We start from the raw sequence: 14,827 nt of genomic DNA on the forward strand, positions 1-14,827 counted from the left end.
TCCAAATTTCTAACTCTGTTTGAATATTCTGTTAGTTTCTAATGAAAAAACTAAAATACCCCTGTATAATATAAATAAATAACAAACCTTATCTCACTTTCACAAACACTCAAACCCACTCATCAGTTAGGCAGTCAGTCTGAGTCTCTCTTTCTCTCTCTCTATAAACACCCCTAAGAACCACCCTAATCATCACACACTACGACCGTACAACACCTTATCCTGGCAACCACAACCACCTCACTTGCAGGCTGCAACCATACACCACCATCACCACAATAAACCACCTTCAGTCCCACCTCTGACAGTACCATCACCATTATAAACCACCGCCATACACCACCTCCGACACCACCACTGAAACCGTAAAACCGCTGCTACTGAAACTCTAAACCGACACTTTCAAAATGTGTCATCTTGATTGCAAAACACCAAACGCTCGTAATACTCGCAGTCTGACGAGAATAGAATTAAATCGTCAAGCCCAGACTACGACGAAGAAGAAAAATTGGAGCCTTCCATTTTTCTACAATTATATAAAATTTGGGTGAGAAATGGGGAGTGATGAAGTGTGGTTTTGTAAAAAATGGTGTGAAATATGTTAGTATATATAGGTTTTTTTTAAAAAAAAAGTTTTTTTAGGGTCAAATTGGTCGTTGAACGGCGAGTTTAAAGCACCCAACCACGTGCGTCCACGTCGTCCTCTGTTTGCAAGATGCGGGAGACGGTGTGAGAGTGTAGGCGTTGATTGGCAAAAACGTCGAGAAAGAACGCCTAAAAATTAAAATCTCGTCACACTTTTATACATAACATTCGCATCATACCATTACATTACATTATTTCCCACTCGAATCCCAGAGTACACTCAATGGACGGCGGAACGCAACCGCTGCTGCAGCGGCGACCACCGGTGGAACCACCACAAGGAAATGGAGATTTCACCGCCATTCTCACCGTTCTATTTGGCTTCATTGTTATCGTCTCCATGGTAAACGCACTCACACATGTTGAAATTGATACTTCATATGTATATTAATTTTTTATTTAATTCTTTAATACTTAGGGTTTTACTACTGTTAGTGCTTGTTTGAATTTGAAAATCAGTGTAGACGGTGAGTAAATTGATGCTCTGTTGTCTTTGATTACATATGTTGAAATTGATGGTTCATGTGCACACGCAATCGCTACAGTAGGTTCATTTATGTCTTCTGTTAACGGTTACATCTGTGTGTTAGTTTTTGATTTAGTGAAGGATTTTGTTTGGTTAATGGATCATTAATACTTAGGGTTTTCCTACTGTTAGTGCTTGTTTGGATTTGAACATCTTTGTAGGCGTTTCGCGATCGGTGTGCACGATTGAGTAAATTGATGCCTAGTTGTACTTGATCATTCGATGTGTAGGATCAGATTGAGAGGCAATGCCTAATGTTCTATTTTGCAAACTTATTCTTGGAGATCCTAGGGTTTGGGTGTCAATATGTCTTGCGAGTTAATTTAACTTCTGAATGTAACGATACAGTACTCATTTTAGGTATTTACAGTCAGATGAATTCATACTGCTTTTTGAGTTGTAGGATAGCTCCATAGGTTGTAAACGCTAGATACAACAGCGAGATACAGTAGTATAGTTTTTAAGTATTTGGATTTTGCAAACATACTTCCTGAAGTTGAGTGTATTCTAAGGTTGTACTTGAGGAAGGGTGTGGTCCAGTGGGTTTGTTAAATGTATCTTCTCAGCTAGAGGAAACACCAACAAAGATGGTCAAACATAAGTTTATCGTTGTTTGGCGTTAAGAGGCTAGCTGTTGTATTCTTGAAACATGTTCACCTTTCAGGCTTGCTGTTGTATTTTTGATTCAGTGAAGGATTTGTTTGGTTCAGTGATTCGTTAACTTTGCTACTGTTGGTGCATTTTTGGATTTGAATATCATTGTAGAAGTTTCGCAATCGGTATACGTTTGAGCAAATTAATGCCTATATGGTTCATATTCAAACACAACCGCTACAGTATGTTTATTCATGTCATCTGTTAACGATTACATCCGTGTATTAATTTTTTATTTAGTGAAGGATTTTGTTTACTTAACGGATCATAAATTCTTACGGCTTTATTACTGCTGGTGCTTGTTTGTATTTGAAAATCGTTGTAGACGTTTCACAATCGGTGTATGTTTGAGTAATATGATACCTAGTTGTATTTGATCATTGATGTAGGATCAGAATTCTCATGATATTGTTCTGTTTTTGATTTCTGAGACTGGGATACAATGTGTAATGTTTCATTTGGAAGTTGGAACTCACTTCTGAATATAATGATATGGTACTCAATTTAGGTATCAGAATCAGATATATTATACTCATTTCTGAGTTGTAGGTATTGAATACAATAGCCAGATACATTAGTAGAGTTTATATGTATAAGGATTTTGCAAAGACATTTCTTGAAGCTGAATGTATTCTAAGTTGGTACTTGAGGAAGAGTGTGGTCTTGTGAGTTTGTAAAATGTATCTTCTCATCTAGAGGAAACATCAACAAAGAGGCTTGCTGTATAGTATACTTGAACTATGTTCACCTTTCAGGCGGTGTGGCTGCATAGAAATTACAATTCATCATTTATAACTTGGTTTTAGAAAGCTGGAGGCGCTCCGAGGCATTTAGTGATTTAGGTTCCAAAAGCTGAGCTGCGAGGCGCGCCTAGGCGCAAGGCGCAATAAGGCGCAGGGTCTGGCGCTTTTATGCTGCTCGCCTTGTGTGATCCCAGGAAGCGCCAAAAAAGCGCAAATTTTGATGTTTTTTTGTGGTTTTTTTGGCCAAAAAAGCGCGCCTCATGTACCTTAAGCGTTTGGCTGCATAAACATGTTGTACCTTGGCTGTTTGGACTTGTACATGATGCTTAAAACCAACAGCAGGAAAAAAAAATAATGAAATGGTGCAAAAACTGCCGCACGCATTCGTGTCCGCAGGACGTGCGGGCACGCACGAGTTCAAGCAAATGCCAGCTGAGAAAATCATTTTTTGCACCCCCCCCCCCCTGCGCGCGGGTAGGACTTGTGGTAAAACATGTCATAAAGCTACAATGGAGTAGTAAATGCTTTACCTTATAAACAACCACTCACTTTGTCCCCACACCGATGTGGGACAAAGTATTTATAAAAAAAAAATTATATGGACTCTGGATATGAATATAAATATATATATATATATATATATATATGCATGATATTATAAATTAACTGCATAGATGGGATATATAAAAAAAAATTATATAAACATCTTGCGCTTCGGGTACGAAAAGCCCACCGCTTTTGCACTTTGCGCTTCGCGCCTCAATTTTAGACCTCGTCGCTTTTGTGCGCCTCTCGCTTTTTAAAACCAAGGCGAGGCGTGCATCTATGTACAACCAAACAAGCTTTATTTACAAACAGGAGTTGCGTCTCTCTCATATGTTTTACATATTAACCTATTATCTTGTGTCTTTTTGGCTCTTATATTAATAGGTTCTGATTCCATCTTCATCACCAACCCTGAAGAACAGCTTAACGATACTGCATCAAGTTCCTGAAGGTCATGTTGGGGTTTACTGGATGGGGGGTGCCCTCCAGAAGACAACTACAACTCCAGGTCTGTTAATAGTACTTATACATGATGCTGTTTTATATTATGAAGCAACCACAAACTTCTTTTTCTGAACATGTTGGATTTTACTATTTTAGGTTTTCATCTGAAATTACCTCTAATAACCCATTACGAGCCTGTTCAGGTGACCCTTCAAACTGATACGGTAAGTAGTTCTTATATATGCTGAAGAACAGTTAAATTTGGCCCTTTTCATGAAGATGAATTTGGTTTATAATGATAATGATGATGATAATGTATAGGTGAGGGATATCCCTTGTGGGACCAAAGGGGGTGTTATGATCAACTTTGACAGAATAGAGGTAAACATATTTATATACAATAGTACCCGATACAATTATACAAATGCTTTATTATTATCATTATAGATTCATAGTCCTTTATATGTTTTTTTCTTTCTTCCGACAGGTTGTTAACCGCCTAAAAAAGGAATCTGTGTATGATACCCTTCTCAACTATGGTGTAGAGTATGACCATACTTGGATATATGATAAAATCCATCACGAGATCAATCAATTCTGTAGTGTTCACTCCCTTCAAGATGTTTATATCGACATGTTTGATCAGGTATCAAGTAAAACATGATTTTTTTTGAATCCTTTAAACTAAATGCTTAAAGTTAACTCATAGTCTTTAGGTAGAGGATATGCTTATGTTATATCTTATTCATACTGTAAATGAACCGAACGAATACAAACAAAGGCATGTTCGTGTTCGTTCATTTAACTTTAACACTACACGAACATATAATCGAACACATTTTTTTGTTCATGTTCGTTTATTAAGAAAATTGACGTGTTCGTGTTTGTTTATTAAGAAAATTGACATGTTCGTGTTCGTTTATGTTCTTTCGCTTAAAACCTAAACGAACAGTTCACGAACGTAAACGAACATAAACAAAAACACAAACGGACATAATTTAACAAATAATAAACAACACAAATGGACATAACTGAACAAACATAAATGAACATAATTGACTAAACATAAATGAACATAAAGTAAATTTTTTATATAAATTAGTGATTAATTACAATAAATTCCATTGCAAAACCCTTTTTTATTACTAGGAAGCTCATTTACCAATTATTTATATTTATATAAGTAGTTAGAAAGTTCCTTTTATGTTAATATTCATATAAATATAACTACTTATATATTTAAATTGAAACGAACATAAACAAATGTAAATAAACGAACAAAACGTGTGTTCATGTTCGTCCGTTTAATTAAATGAACAAAAAATTGTGTTCATATTCGTTTATTCGAACTTAAACGAACTTCCTGCCGAACAAGTTCACGAACAGTTCATGAACATTGGTTCATTTACAGGCCTACTTATACAGGAATGCTCATCTGAAGAGGCATATCTATATTTAACATACATGTACTTTCTTTGCTTTTATAAAAGGTCGGAATGTAAAATTTCAGATCGATGAAACAATGAAAGATGCCCTTCAAGCTGACTGTACACGTTATGCACCAGGCATTGAAATTATCAGTGTCCGTGTCACAAAGCCTAGCATCCCAGAAAGTGTAAGGAGAAATTTTGAACAGATGGAAGATGAACGCACCAAGGTTTGACTTTGACCACTTGTCAATTGTCTAATATAGCCTTAAAATAACAAGATTCGTAAATTTCATGAGTTAGGACCGGCTCATATATAGGTATTGGTATCAGTAGAAAGGCAGAGAGTTGCTGAGAAAGAGGCGGAGACGCAAAAGAAGATAGCTATCACAGAAGCTGAGAAGAATGCTTATGTCAGCAAAATTGTAATGGAACAGAAGTTGATGGAAAAAGATAGTTTAAGAAAGCAAGAAGAAATTTCTAATGCAATGTATCTCGCTCGAGAAAAGAGCTTGGCTGATGCCAAATATTACCAGTGAGTTAGTTTATCTTGTTCTTTTCTTATTTATTTCTGAATATTAATTGCTGGAAAGTGTTTTGAGTTAGCGGTATTCTTTCTTATTGAATCCAGGACCATGAAAGAGGCTGAAGCAAATAAATTGAAACTTACACCTCAGTTTCTGGAGCTTAAATTTATCGAGGCGATTTCCAACAACACCAAGATGTTCTTCGGAAACAAGGTTATTTATTATTCCCCCCCTTTTAGTCTCTTATACATAGCATACAGCCGTTGTGTTATGTTCTCACGTTAAATGCATAACCGGGCGGTTTGATTGTAAATGACAAAATGGCTCGTATGATGGCAAAATTAGTGGGTTGGTAAGAGGTCAAAACGGGTTTGGGTCAAAACAGGTAACATTTGGTGTGAAAACTGGTCAGTTCAGGATCACCCAAAAAACAAGATATAATTAATAATAAAACAACACTCTGACTTTTGCAAGTAAATAAGTAACAATAATTATACATCAGAGAAAAATCAGTTAACTTATTAATGGATAAGGGTTCAATTTCATATATAAAAGTGTTTCAATTAGGTCACTCAAGTTTCAAAAGTGTTCCAATCAGGTCACTCAACATTCATTCTTCATTAAAATTAAGGGTTTTTTCATCCATTTCATAGGTAATCATGGTGATGTGAATTTTTGTTTCTTTTTTCTCTTTTATTTGATGCTAACGTCGTGTGATGACGTGGATTGTAACTTGTTTTTTTTTAATTTTTAATGTAATTAAATGGTTTTTTTTAATAAATATAATTTCATATATTAAATAATTCGACCCCAAAATCTTATACTCCATTTTTTTCTTGACACATGGAAAAAAGGACATCGCTCGAGTTGAATGCTAAGGTATCTAATTGGGACAAAAACAACACCAGTGACCTAATTAGAACACTTTTAAAACTTGGTTACTATTCTGTGAAATATTCCCTATATTATTGTATTACCATATCATATTGTAAATGTAAACGATACAGATACCGAATATGGTGATGGATCAAAGGCTACTTGGGAACTTTTTGCAAGATTTGGAAGGAAGAAGGAACTTGGAAGCATAGGTTGTGGTTTTGTCAATCATGCTGCGGATTGTCATTTTCGAGGTCTGGAATGAAACTCATCTTTCGAACCTGGATTCTTTTATTGAAATCAGACCGTATGAATATTAGATTGCTTTGGTCATTATACTTTTTTTCTAGTGGTATATAATGAATCATGGATATCGCAAGCGCACCAACAATAGTGGTTTAAAAAACGCTGCCACCTAAACTACCCAACAATGTTGGAGAATTTTAATCTACAATGACCATGTTTCCAGTGAGCTTGGTACAATAAAATGAACATGTGAAAAAGAAAATGTGCCTAAGCAATCTAAATGAATTGTAGCTATGCACTACATTTTAATATAACTAGTAGGTCCTGACTGTTGCGGGTCCAGTTTTAAACATTGAAAAGCATATAAAGAAATATAGAAAAACTTTTAGTGATGCGTCTATGTGTATTGTTAATTGTATTGAACATTGATAAATGATAAGTGATACTGTTAATAAAACTATATGTACCATTAATACAAATTATCAAAAGAAAAAACCTTAAAAAAATATTTATTTAGTTAAGTAAAACATACATTTAAATAATAATTTAGGGGCTATTTGGCAACTTCTGAATGATTAGGTGCAAAATCATTAAGTGCTGAACCAATAAGAGCTAATATAATGCTTAATCTTTTAGAGGCAAATGTCTGACCAATTCAGATAAGAGGTCTTAACCATTCAGACTCAGTATCATCCAGAGGCAAATGTCTGAATCATTCAGACATCTGCTTGCGAAACAAACAGTTTGACCCATTAAGAGTCTCATTAAGAGCTAAACAACCCTTAGTTTATGGTTATAAATTGGTTAACGGTAAAGTTGGAAAATAGTTATATTGAATTTAGTTAAATTTGAATGTATAAAAACAACTTATATTAATTAATTTTAATCATATGAATAAACTGGGTAAAACCGAAGAAATTTATTAATAGTATTAAAATAAATACAATTTATTTCAAAGGTATGATGGATGATCTAAGAGCTAAAAGTAAATAAAATAAAGAATACTTTTACGATAATAATAAAACTTAAATTTCAATCTATTATATAATAACGATAGAAAATAGAGTACATTGGATTTCATCAATTCTCCACTTGCCTCATTTTAACTCTTTAACTATCCTGAATACACGATTTAACGTGTTAAAATGTCATACATAAGAAACATATATCAGCATCCGGCTCTCAAGTCTTGTTTGAAAGTCCGGAATTCCGGACACCATTTTCGGACTAAATGTAGGCCCCCATTAAATTCTATGATTAAAACTAAAAAAATCACACCAAAAAATATATTAAAAAAAAAAAAAACTCATATTAAACATAAGATTAAAAAAACCTACCTAATATTTATTAAAACATAAAAACCTAAATAATTAAACATAAAAAACATAAAATGTTAAACATAACTAAAGATGTTCAATTGAATCAAACGAGCAATCTGAGTCCGTTGAGTGCTTGTCTTCGAAGCCATGTAAGGCCCCAAACCGGGCACCCTACAGTCGGGTCACATCACAGTGTACTATATTAAAATAACACTTTATTTATAGACGCAGCGGAAATTTTCAATTAAAAATAGTACATAATTTATTTAAACACAAAACGTTTTTTTTTTAACAAACCAAATGCCTTCCACTGTAACACGAGTAATCTCATCCGCTAGCCAAGAGCAACCTCGACTCGAATCACCCACCTGTAAAACAATCTAACATACATGCAAAAGTCAGCTACGCTGAATGAGTGCTAATAGTTTAATTTAAAGCACTTGAAACACGTCTCAAATGATTTATTTGAAAACCAAAACACCATCATTGTAAAATCACCAACATCGATTAAAATACGTTAACATCAATTTAAAGTTTAACGACTCAAACCCGTCACCCAAAACGACCCAAAACTCAACCCATATCCTAGGTCCAATCATCCTACAAGTAATCCTTTCCGATGTGGATCAGGTTACTTAAACACCAAAGGATGACCCACATCGCATCTTAATTCTTTGGACGATTAACCAAACCAACCTGTATCCAGGACATAACAATTAATGGCCTAAAAACTCAATTGTAACTTAACCTTGTCCGTATAAACTACACAATTTAACATCACTCGACAGATGCATAATAGAATATCATTCGTCACCCGCATCATTTAACATCATTCGTCAACTGCACAAATAATCATCAATTACCCACCATTTGACTAGCGAGAAACATATAAACACATAAGGTGGGAACCTAACACATCAGTTGTTGCCCGTAGGCTATCATCATTTGCCCAATTTGACCCCGAAGAGTCCGTCACCCACATATTAACCCCGAAGGGTTCGTTGCCACTAGGGCTAATCATCTAAGCATCTCAGTGATGTTTCTCGTGACCTGACACCACCCCGAAGGTAACGCCGCCATCACTAGTAACCCACATCTCGTGACCTAACGCCACCCCCGAAGTAACGCCGCCATCACGAGTAACCGACATCAAACACCTCAAGGATGCTAATTCACATAAGGCATAAAAATACACACATAATGTTAAAAGCACGTAAACTACTCGACAACTACTACCTTCACCATCTCGCTACAACTAAGGTTCGAAAACTATGATAGAATTATCACAGAAAATTTATCACAACACAAATCGTGCTTTTAGTATCGACACCTACCACGCCCTATCCCTATACGACTTCGACATCACTAAATAAAATGTCATTCGCCCATGCAGGACTAATAAATCCCGATTAATCACCACGTCGTATAAAAACATTGTTCGTGTGGAAATGTTTATAAAACATAATCACAAAACTCGTTAATATATAAAACTCGTAACCACGTATGAAAACATGTGAAAAGCATGTATGCTAGCCCTGAAAATATTTAAGAAAAAGGGGATTAGAACTCACCGATTGTTACAAAGCTTCCAAATTTACAAACTAACCATCTTGAACTACGCCCTCATACGAGATCTCCATGCAAATCCATAACCCGTACAACATCAAGTTCGAATCACCGCGACCCGTTGAACCTGAACCGAATACACCCATGGAAACTCGCCCGAAAGTATTTCATCATCACCACCCCAGGTGTCTACAATACATATTTTAGTCAACAAACGCAAAACATCAATCCTCACACCAATGTCACCATCACCAAATTCTCTTCATACGTCACCTACCATGAATCCCTATGCATCATCCTTACTTTCAAGCATGTACACATGCATAACCATTTCAAACCCTCACTGTTTCCCATGATATTGCGCCACCATCATGCATTCAACCACACCCCATGCTAGCTTTGAACCTTAGTCTAATTAATACACCATACATAATTTACATGCAACCCTTGCAATTTCATCATCATCATTCTTAAACCAATTTGTAGAAAATTCATACACACACTCGTACGTAGTCCATACATCATCTTTATTTATTTTTTTATTTTTATTTTTTTTATCCTAAGCATGTGTGCACACTCATCCAAAACCATCACTTTGTTTTTCTTTTCTTTTTTCTTATGCAACCAGCTCAACCTCATCATCATCATTGGCCTCTCGATGAAACCCATTCCAAAAACATGATTTCCCATATCCATGCTACTGTCAACACCATCTTCAATGTTAATTCATGCAAATCATAGCTTCATGACCATCACCATCATCTAAATAACTACCTCTCAAACCCATGTAAAACGTTACTTTTCTGTCATCACCATGAAACCACCACCGAAAGCCACAACATAACATGTAACGATCTCTGTTCACTTCCGTCGTTTCGGGTACACCACTACTAAAGTTACCGAATGTCACCATCGTTAACCCGCGCCTTCATCCTAGATTCCTTGCCATATGACTCCACCACCAACCTCACCAATACCACCCACGACAACGTCATCAACCACCGCTATCACTGTCATTGACACCATAACCAATCACCACTGCCATTGCACCCGACACCACACCGCCCCTTCTCGTCATCACCTTCACAACCCACCGTCAACACCGTACATCACCGCCTATTCACTTCCATCATCCTCATGGTATGCCATCACTACCACCGCTCGTTACCATCGCCGTTGTCACCTCGTTGCCAACCACCATCATCGCATACCTTTTCTCGATCACCACCGCAGCCACTATACAACCCGAACCGGATTCACAATCATTATACTGTTTCAGGACCACCCGGAATCGCCGGAGGTCAAGAACACAATCGGTCTTCTTCTACGTGACGATTTTGATACCCGCAAATCCTAATGAACGTCAAACACATACATAACTATCTTGTTTGAAAGCCGACCTACCCAACATTTAAATAACAAGATCATACCTCGCATCAATGGAAGGGAACAAAAACAACTCAGCATATGCTTCTTTTCCTTTACGGCGCCGTCACGGGAGGAAATTAAGTTGGATCGGTTGCTAGTTTGCCCGAACTTTTTTAACAAGTGGCCTTCGGCTTGTGTGAGGGTTTTGCCTAGCAAATTTTCGGATCACTGTCTGATTGTTCTTGAAACAGTTGAATTGAATTTTGGACCTCGTCCGTTCCGTGTCTACAGCTCCTGGATTGGGAAACCGGGTTTCGAGGAAGCTGTCAAGAATGTTGTGGATGGTTTTGTTCCTTTTGACCCACCCGACGCATGTCTTACTGCCAAGTTTGCGTTGATCAGAGCTTCTTTAAAGTCTTGGAGGGACGATTTCATTGCTAAGGAAGGTGAGAATGTTAGATCGGCTTTGGCTGAAGTAGAATAATTGGAGAGGGATTTGGAATCGAGGGAGCTTTCGGAAGAAGAGGAGTGGATTTTAGCGGAAAATAGAAGAGTTGTTTCGGAGGCCAAGAATAGAAAAGCTATGGACCTCAAACAAAGAGCTCGTCTGAGGTGGGCTTTAGAGGGTAATGAGAACTCTAGTTTTTTCCACGCTATGGTTAACAACAGAAAAGCTTCTAATTCTATTCACGGCCTTAGTATTAATGGAGAATGGTGCACGAAACCAACTAAAATTAAAAAACAGGTTCTGTCTTTTTTCCGTGAGAGGTTTAAAGAATCTCTTCCTTTTAGACCAGAGCTTACTTGTAACAACCTAAAGAAGATTTCGGAAGTGGAAGAAAATTTTTTAGTTGAAGAGTTCATGGAGGAGGAGATCAAGGTTGCGGTTTTTGAATGTGGGTATGATCGGGCTCCGGGCCCAGACGGGATGAACTTGAGATTTATTAAAGTTTTTTGGGAACTTTTCAAAAACGACTTCGCTCGCATTTTTTCATGGTTTCATCAACATGGAGATATCAATCTTGGGAGTGGGTCATCTTTCATCGCTGTCGTTCCTACGATTAACGACCCGGTCTCGCTCAATAATTATAGGCCTATTAACTTAGTGGGAGTTATTAGCAAGGTTATCTCCAAAGTCATTGCCAACAGAATGAGGAAGGTTATGGATGGTATCATCTCGAACGCTCAATCGGCTTTCTTAAGAGGTAGATACATTTTAGATGATCCTCTCATTGTTAATGAAATTATTTCGTGGAGTAAAAAAAGGAAGTCCAAGGCTTTTATTCTTAAAATTGACTTTGAGAAAGCCTACGATAATGTAAATTGGAAATTTGTGGTTAGTATCCTTCATCAAATGGGCTTTCCGAATAAGTGGTGTGAGTGGATTATGGGAATTCTTAGGTTGGCTAATTCTTCGGTTTTGGTTAACGAGGCTCCCACTTTTACTTTTAGATGCGAAAAAGGCATGAGACAAGGGGATCCGTTGTCTCCTTTTCTCTTCTTGGTAGTGATGGAGGCCCTTTCTTATATGATTAATAGTGCTAGGGAGGGAGGGGTTTTAAAAGGTATCGCTACTCCTAATAACGGGCCTATCATTACCCATCTCTTGTATGCGGACGATGCCATCATGGTGGGGGAATGGTCTAAATTAGAAGTAGTTAATATTGTGAGAGTGCTCCGTTGTTTCTACATCGTTTCGGGGCTTAAAATCAATTTGGACAAATCATACTTATATGGAATTGGAGTAAATTCGGCGGAGAGTGAAGAAATGGCTAACGAAGTGGGTTGCAATGCGGATTTCCCGCCTTTCAAGTACCTTGGTTTAAAAGTTGGAGCCAATATGAATCGTATTAGTAATTGGCAACCGGTGTACGACACGTTTCGTGCTCGCTTCCCTCACTAAGTGGAAATCTCATCTCTTATCGATTGGGGGTAGGGTTGTTATCATCAAATCGGTTTTGGAGAGTCTCCCAACATACTATTTCTCGCTCTACAAAGCCCCTAAGAAAGTTATTTTTGATTTGGAATCCATGATTAAAAAGTTTCTTTGGGGGATCTATAGAGGAAAGAAAAATGCACTGGGTCGCGTGGGACAAGGTCTCGCGTCACAAAAAGGAGGCCTTGGTCTTAACAAATTACAAGATGTCAATATTGCCCTTTTATCGAAATGGGGATGGAGATACAAAACGGAGATAAACAACCTTTGGAAAAGAGTCATTGATGCGTTTCATTCTAATAGAGTTGGATGGGAAAGTATTCCGTTCAAAAAGTCACTTAACGGGGTTTGAAATAGTATCGCTAAGATTTTCGTTAACACGAAGGCTACTGGGCATCCGTTAAGGAATTATATCAAAGGAGTGATTGGTAATGGTGACGATATCAGATTTTGGTTAGATACTTGAACTCATGTTTCCAGATCTGTTTCGATTGGAATCGGATAAAAGGTGTTCGGTTGCTAAAAGAATTCAAAAACAAGACTCGGAAACGGTGCTGTCTTGGAACTGGAATACGGCATCGCTGTCTTCGGATCTTCAATCCAGCCTAAACCTTCTCTGTGACTTGCTGCATGGTGTACAGGTTACGGCTGAGGTAGATCGATGGATTTGGTTTCCTGATTCAAACGGGGAGTTCACTGTTAAAGCTGTTAAGAAGCTTCTTCTAAAGGAGATGATTCAAAGAAACGATTATATAATGGATGGAGTGGTGCAGTTGGTTACCTGCTAAAGTAAACATCCACATGTGGAGATCGGTAACGGAAAGTATTCCCACGGCTGAAGGGTTAAAGAGAAGGAACATTCAGATTGCCGATGATGCTTGTTTGCTGTGTAACGAGAACGACGAATTTGCTGTTCATATTTTCACAGCCTGTCATGTTGCGACGGTTGTCTGGGAAGGAATTTCTAAATGGTGCAAGATTCCGAACATCATTGCCTTTTCGGTCAAAGACCTTCTCGGTATTCATAAAGAGATAACAAGTTCAGAGAGGAAAAAGGAAGCGGTGCAAGACATTTTAAGCATAGTTTGTTGGAGCATATGGCGTGCTAGAAATAGTTCGAAATTTGCCAACATCCCGGCTAGGATTGAAAATATCTTGAGCGAGGTTAAATCCTTCGGTTTTCTTTGGTTTTCTAGTAGATCTAAACATAAAGGAGTAGGGTGAAAAGATTGGTGTTCTTTTGTAAATATGTAAGTTTGTAGCGTTGTTTGGTTTTGTCGGCCCGGTTTGGGTCGGCGTTGTTCGTTAATGAAAGTTACGTTTCAAAAAAAAAAAAAGAGGTTTAAATAGAAATTACACTATGGCCCCCTCAAATCTTTTCCATATGACTTGTTGCTCCTTAATAAAACAAGGTTTCGCGTTATACTCTTTGCACCCTCCAAGTTATTATCTTGGTGCAGTTGGGTCACGGAGCTAATGCGGCATCGTTTTTTTTATCTCTAAATTATATCCACAAAGTAAACAATAACATAAGCGAGAATTTCGGGCGTTACATCCCATCGGTTAGGGAACCTTAAACACTCGAAGTCAGATTCATTGACGTTCATGTCCTCTAGATGTGGTATGTGAATAGGGGTTAGTTACGTACCTGTCATCTGAATTGGGGACATATTGTTAGCACTTGGTTATATAACCAGTTCAATTCTTTGTCTGTCGATTCCCACTCCTCAATTGTTAGTTGGCTTAACTGTTGCTCGTACCGGCCTCTCAATGGATTGGATTATGATCCAATCTATTAATGATCCAGCTTAAATGGATCATGATCTGATCCATGATCCAACTAATGGATCGTGGTCCAATCCATATCCAAATAATTTTAAATGGATGGATCAATCCATATTAAAAAAAATTAATAAAAAACTCTAAAAAATAAAAGAAGTCACAAAAAAATTAAAAAAAAAATCTAAAAAATAAAAAATGGTAAAAAATTCAAAACTGGACGAG

General features: G+C 37.2%; 2 protein-coding genes across 2 annotated transcripts; both read left to right on the plus strand.

Annotated features, from left to right (window-relative positions):
- Window positions 1-776: 776 nt before the first annotated feature.
- Window positions 777-6,759, plus strand: LOC110911436 (erlin-2-B). The gene is made up of 9 exons (XM_022156055.2): window positions 777-988; window positions 3,499-3,622; window positions 3,715-3,782; window positions 3,880-3,939; window positions 4,046-4,204; window positions 5,069-5,215; window positions 5,306-5,520; window positions 5,617-5,725; window positions 6,520-6,759. The coding sequence occupies exons 1-9, from the start codon at window positions 869-871 to the stop codon at window positions 6,598-6,600; spliced, it is 1,083 nt and encodes a 360-aa protein (XP_022011747.1). The 5' UTR covers window positions 777-868; the 3' UTR covers window positions 6,601-6,759.
- A 6,865-nt stretch (window positions 6,760-13,624) lies between these two features.
- On the plus strand, window positions 13,625-14,047 carry LOC110913614. Its single transcript, XM_022158437.1, has one exon. The coding sequence runs from the start codon at window positions 13,625-13,627 to the stop codon at window positions 14,045-14,047; it is 423 nt and encodes a 140-aa protein (XP_022014129.1).
- Window positions 14,048-14,827: the final 780 nt, after the last annotated feature.

The sequence above is a fragment of the Helianthus annuus genome, chromosome 15 (assembly GCF_002127325.2).
Source record: "Helianthus annuus cultivar XRQ/B chromosome 15, HanXRQr2.0-SUNRISE, whole genome shotgun sequence".
Classification (NCBI taxonomy): domain Eukaryota; kingdom Viridiplantae; phylum Streptophyta; class Magnoliopsida; order Asterales; family Asteraceae; genus Helianthus; species Helianthus annuus.

What these genes read in the sequence shown, in the direction of transcription:
- LOC110913614 (XM_022158437.1), top strand. Translation starts at nt 13,625, where the DNA reads ATGTGGAGATCGGTAACGGAAAGTATTCCCACGGCTGAAGGGTTAAAG.
- LOC110911436 (XM_022156055.2), top strand. Translation starts at nt 869, where the DNA reads ATGGACGGCGGAACGCAACCGCTGCTGCAGCGGCGACCACCGGTGGAA. An exon ending in ATATCGACATGTTTGATCAG is followed by an intron (nt 4,205 to 5,068) that starts GTATCAAGTAAA and finishes GTAAAATTTCAG; the next exon opens with ATCGATGAAACAATGAAAGA. An exon ending in AGATGTTCTTCGGAAACAAG is followed by an intron (nt 5,726 to 6,519) that starts GTTATTTATTAT and finishes TAAACGATACAG; the next exon opens with ATACCGAATATGGTGATGGA.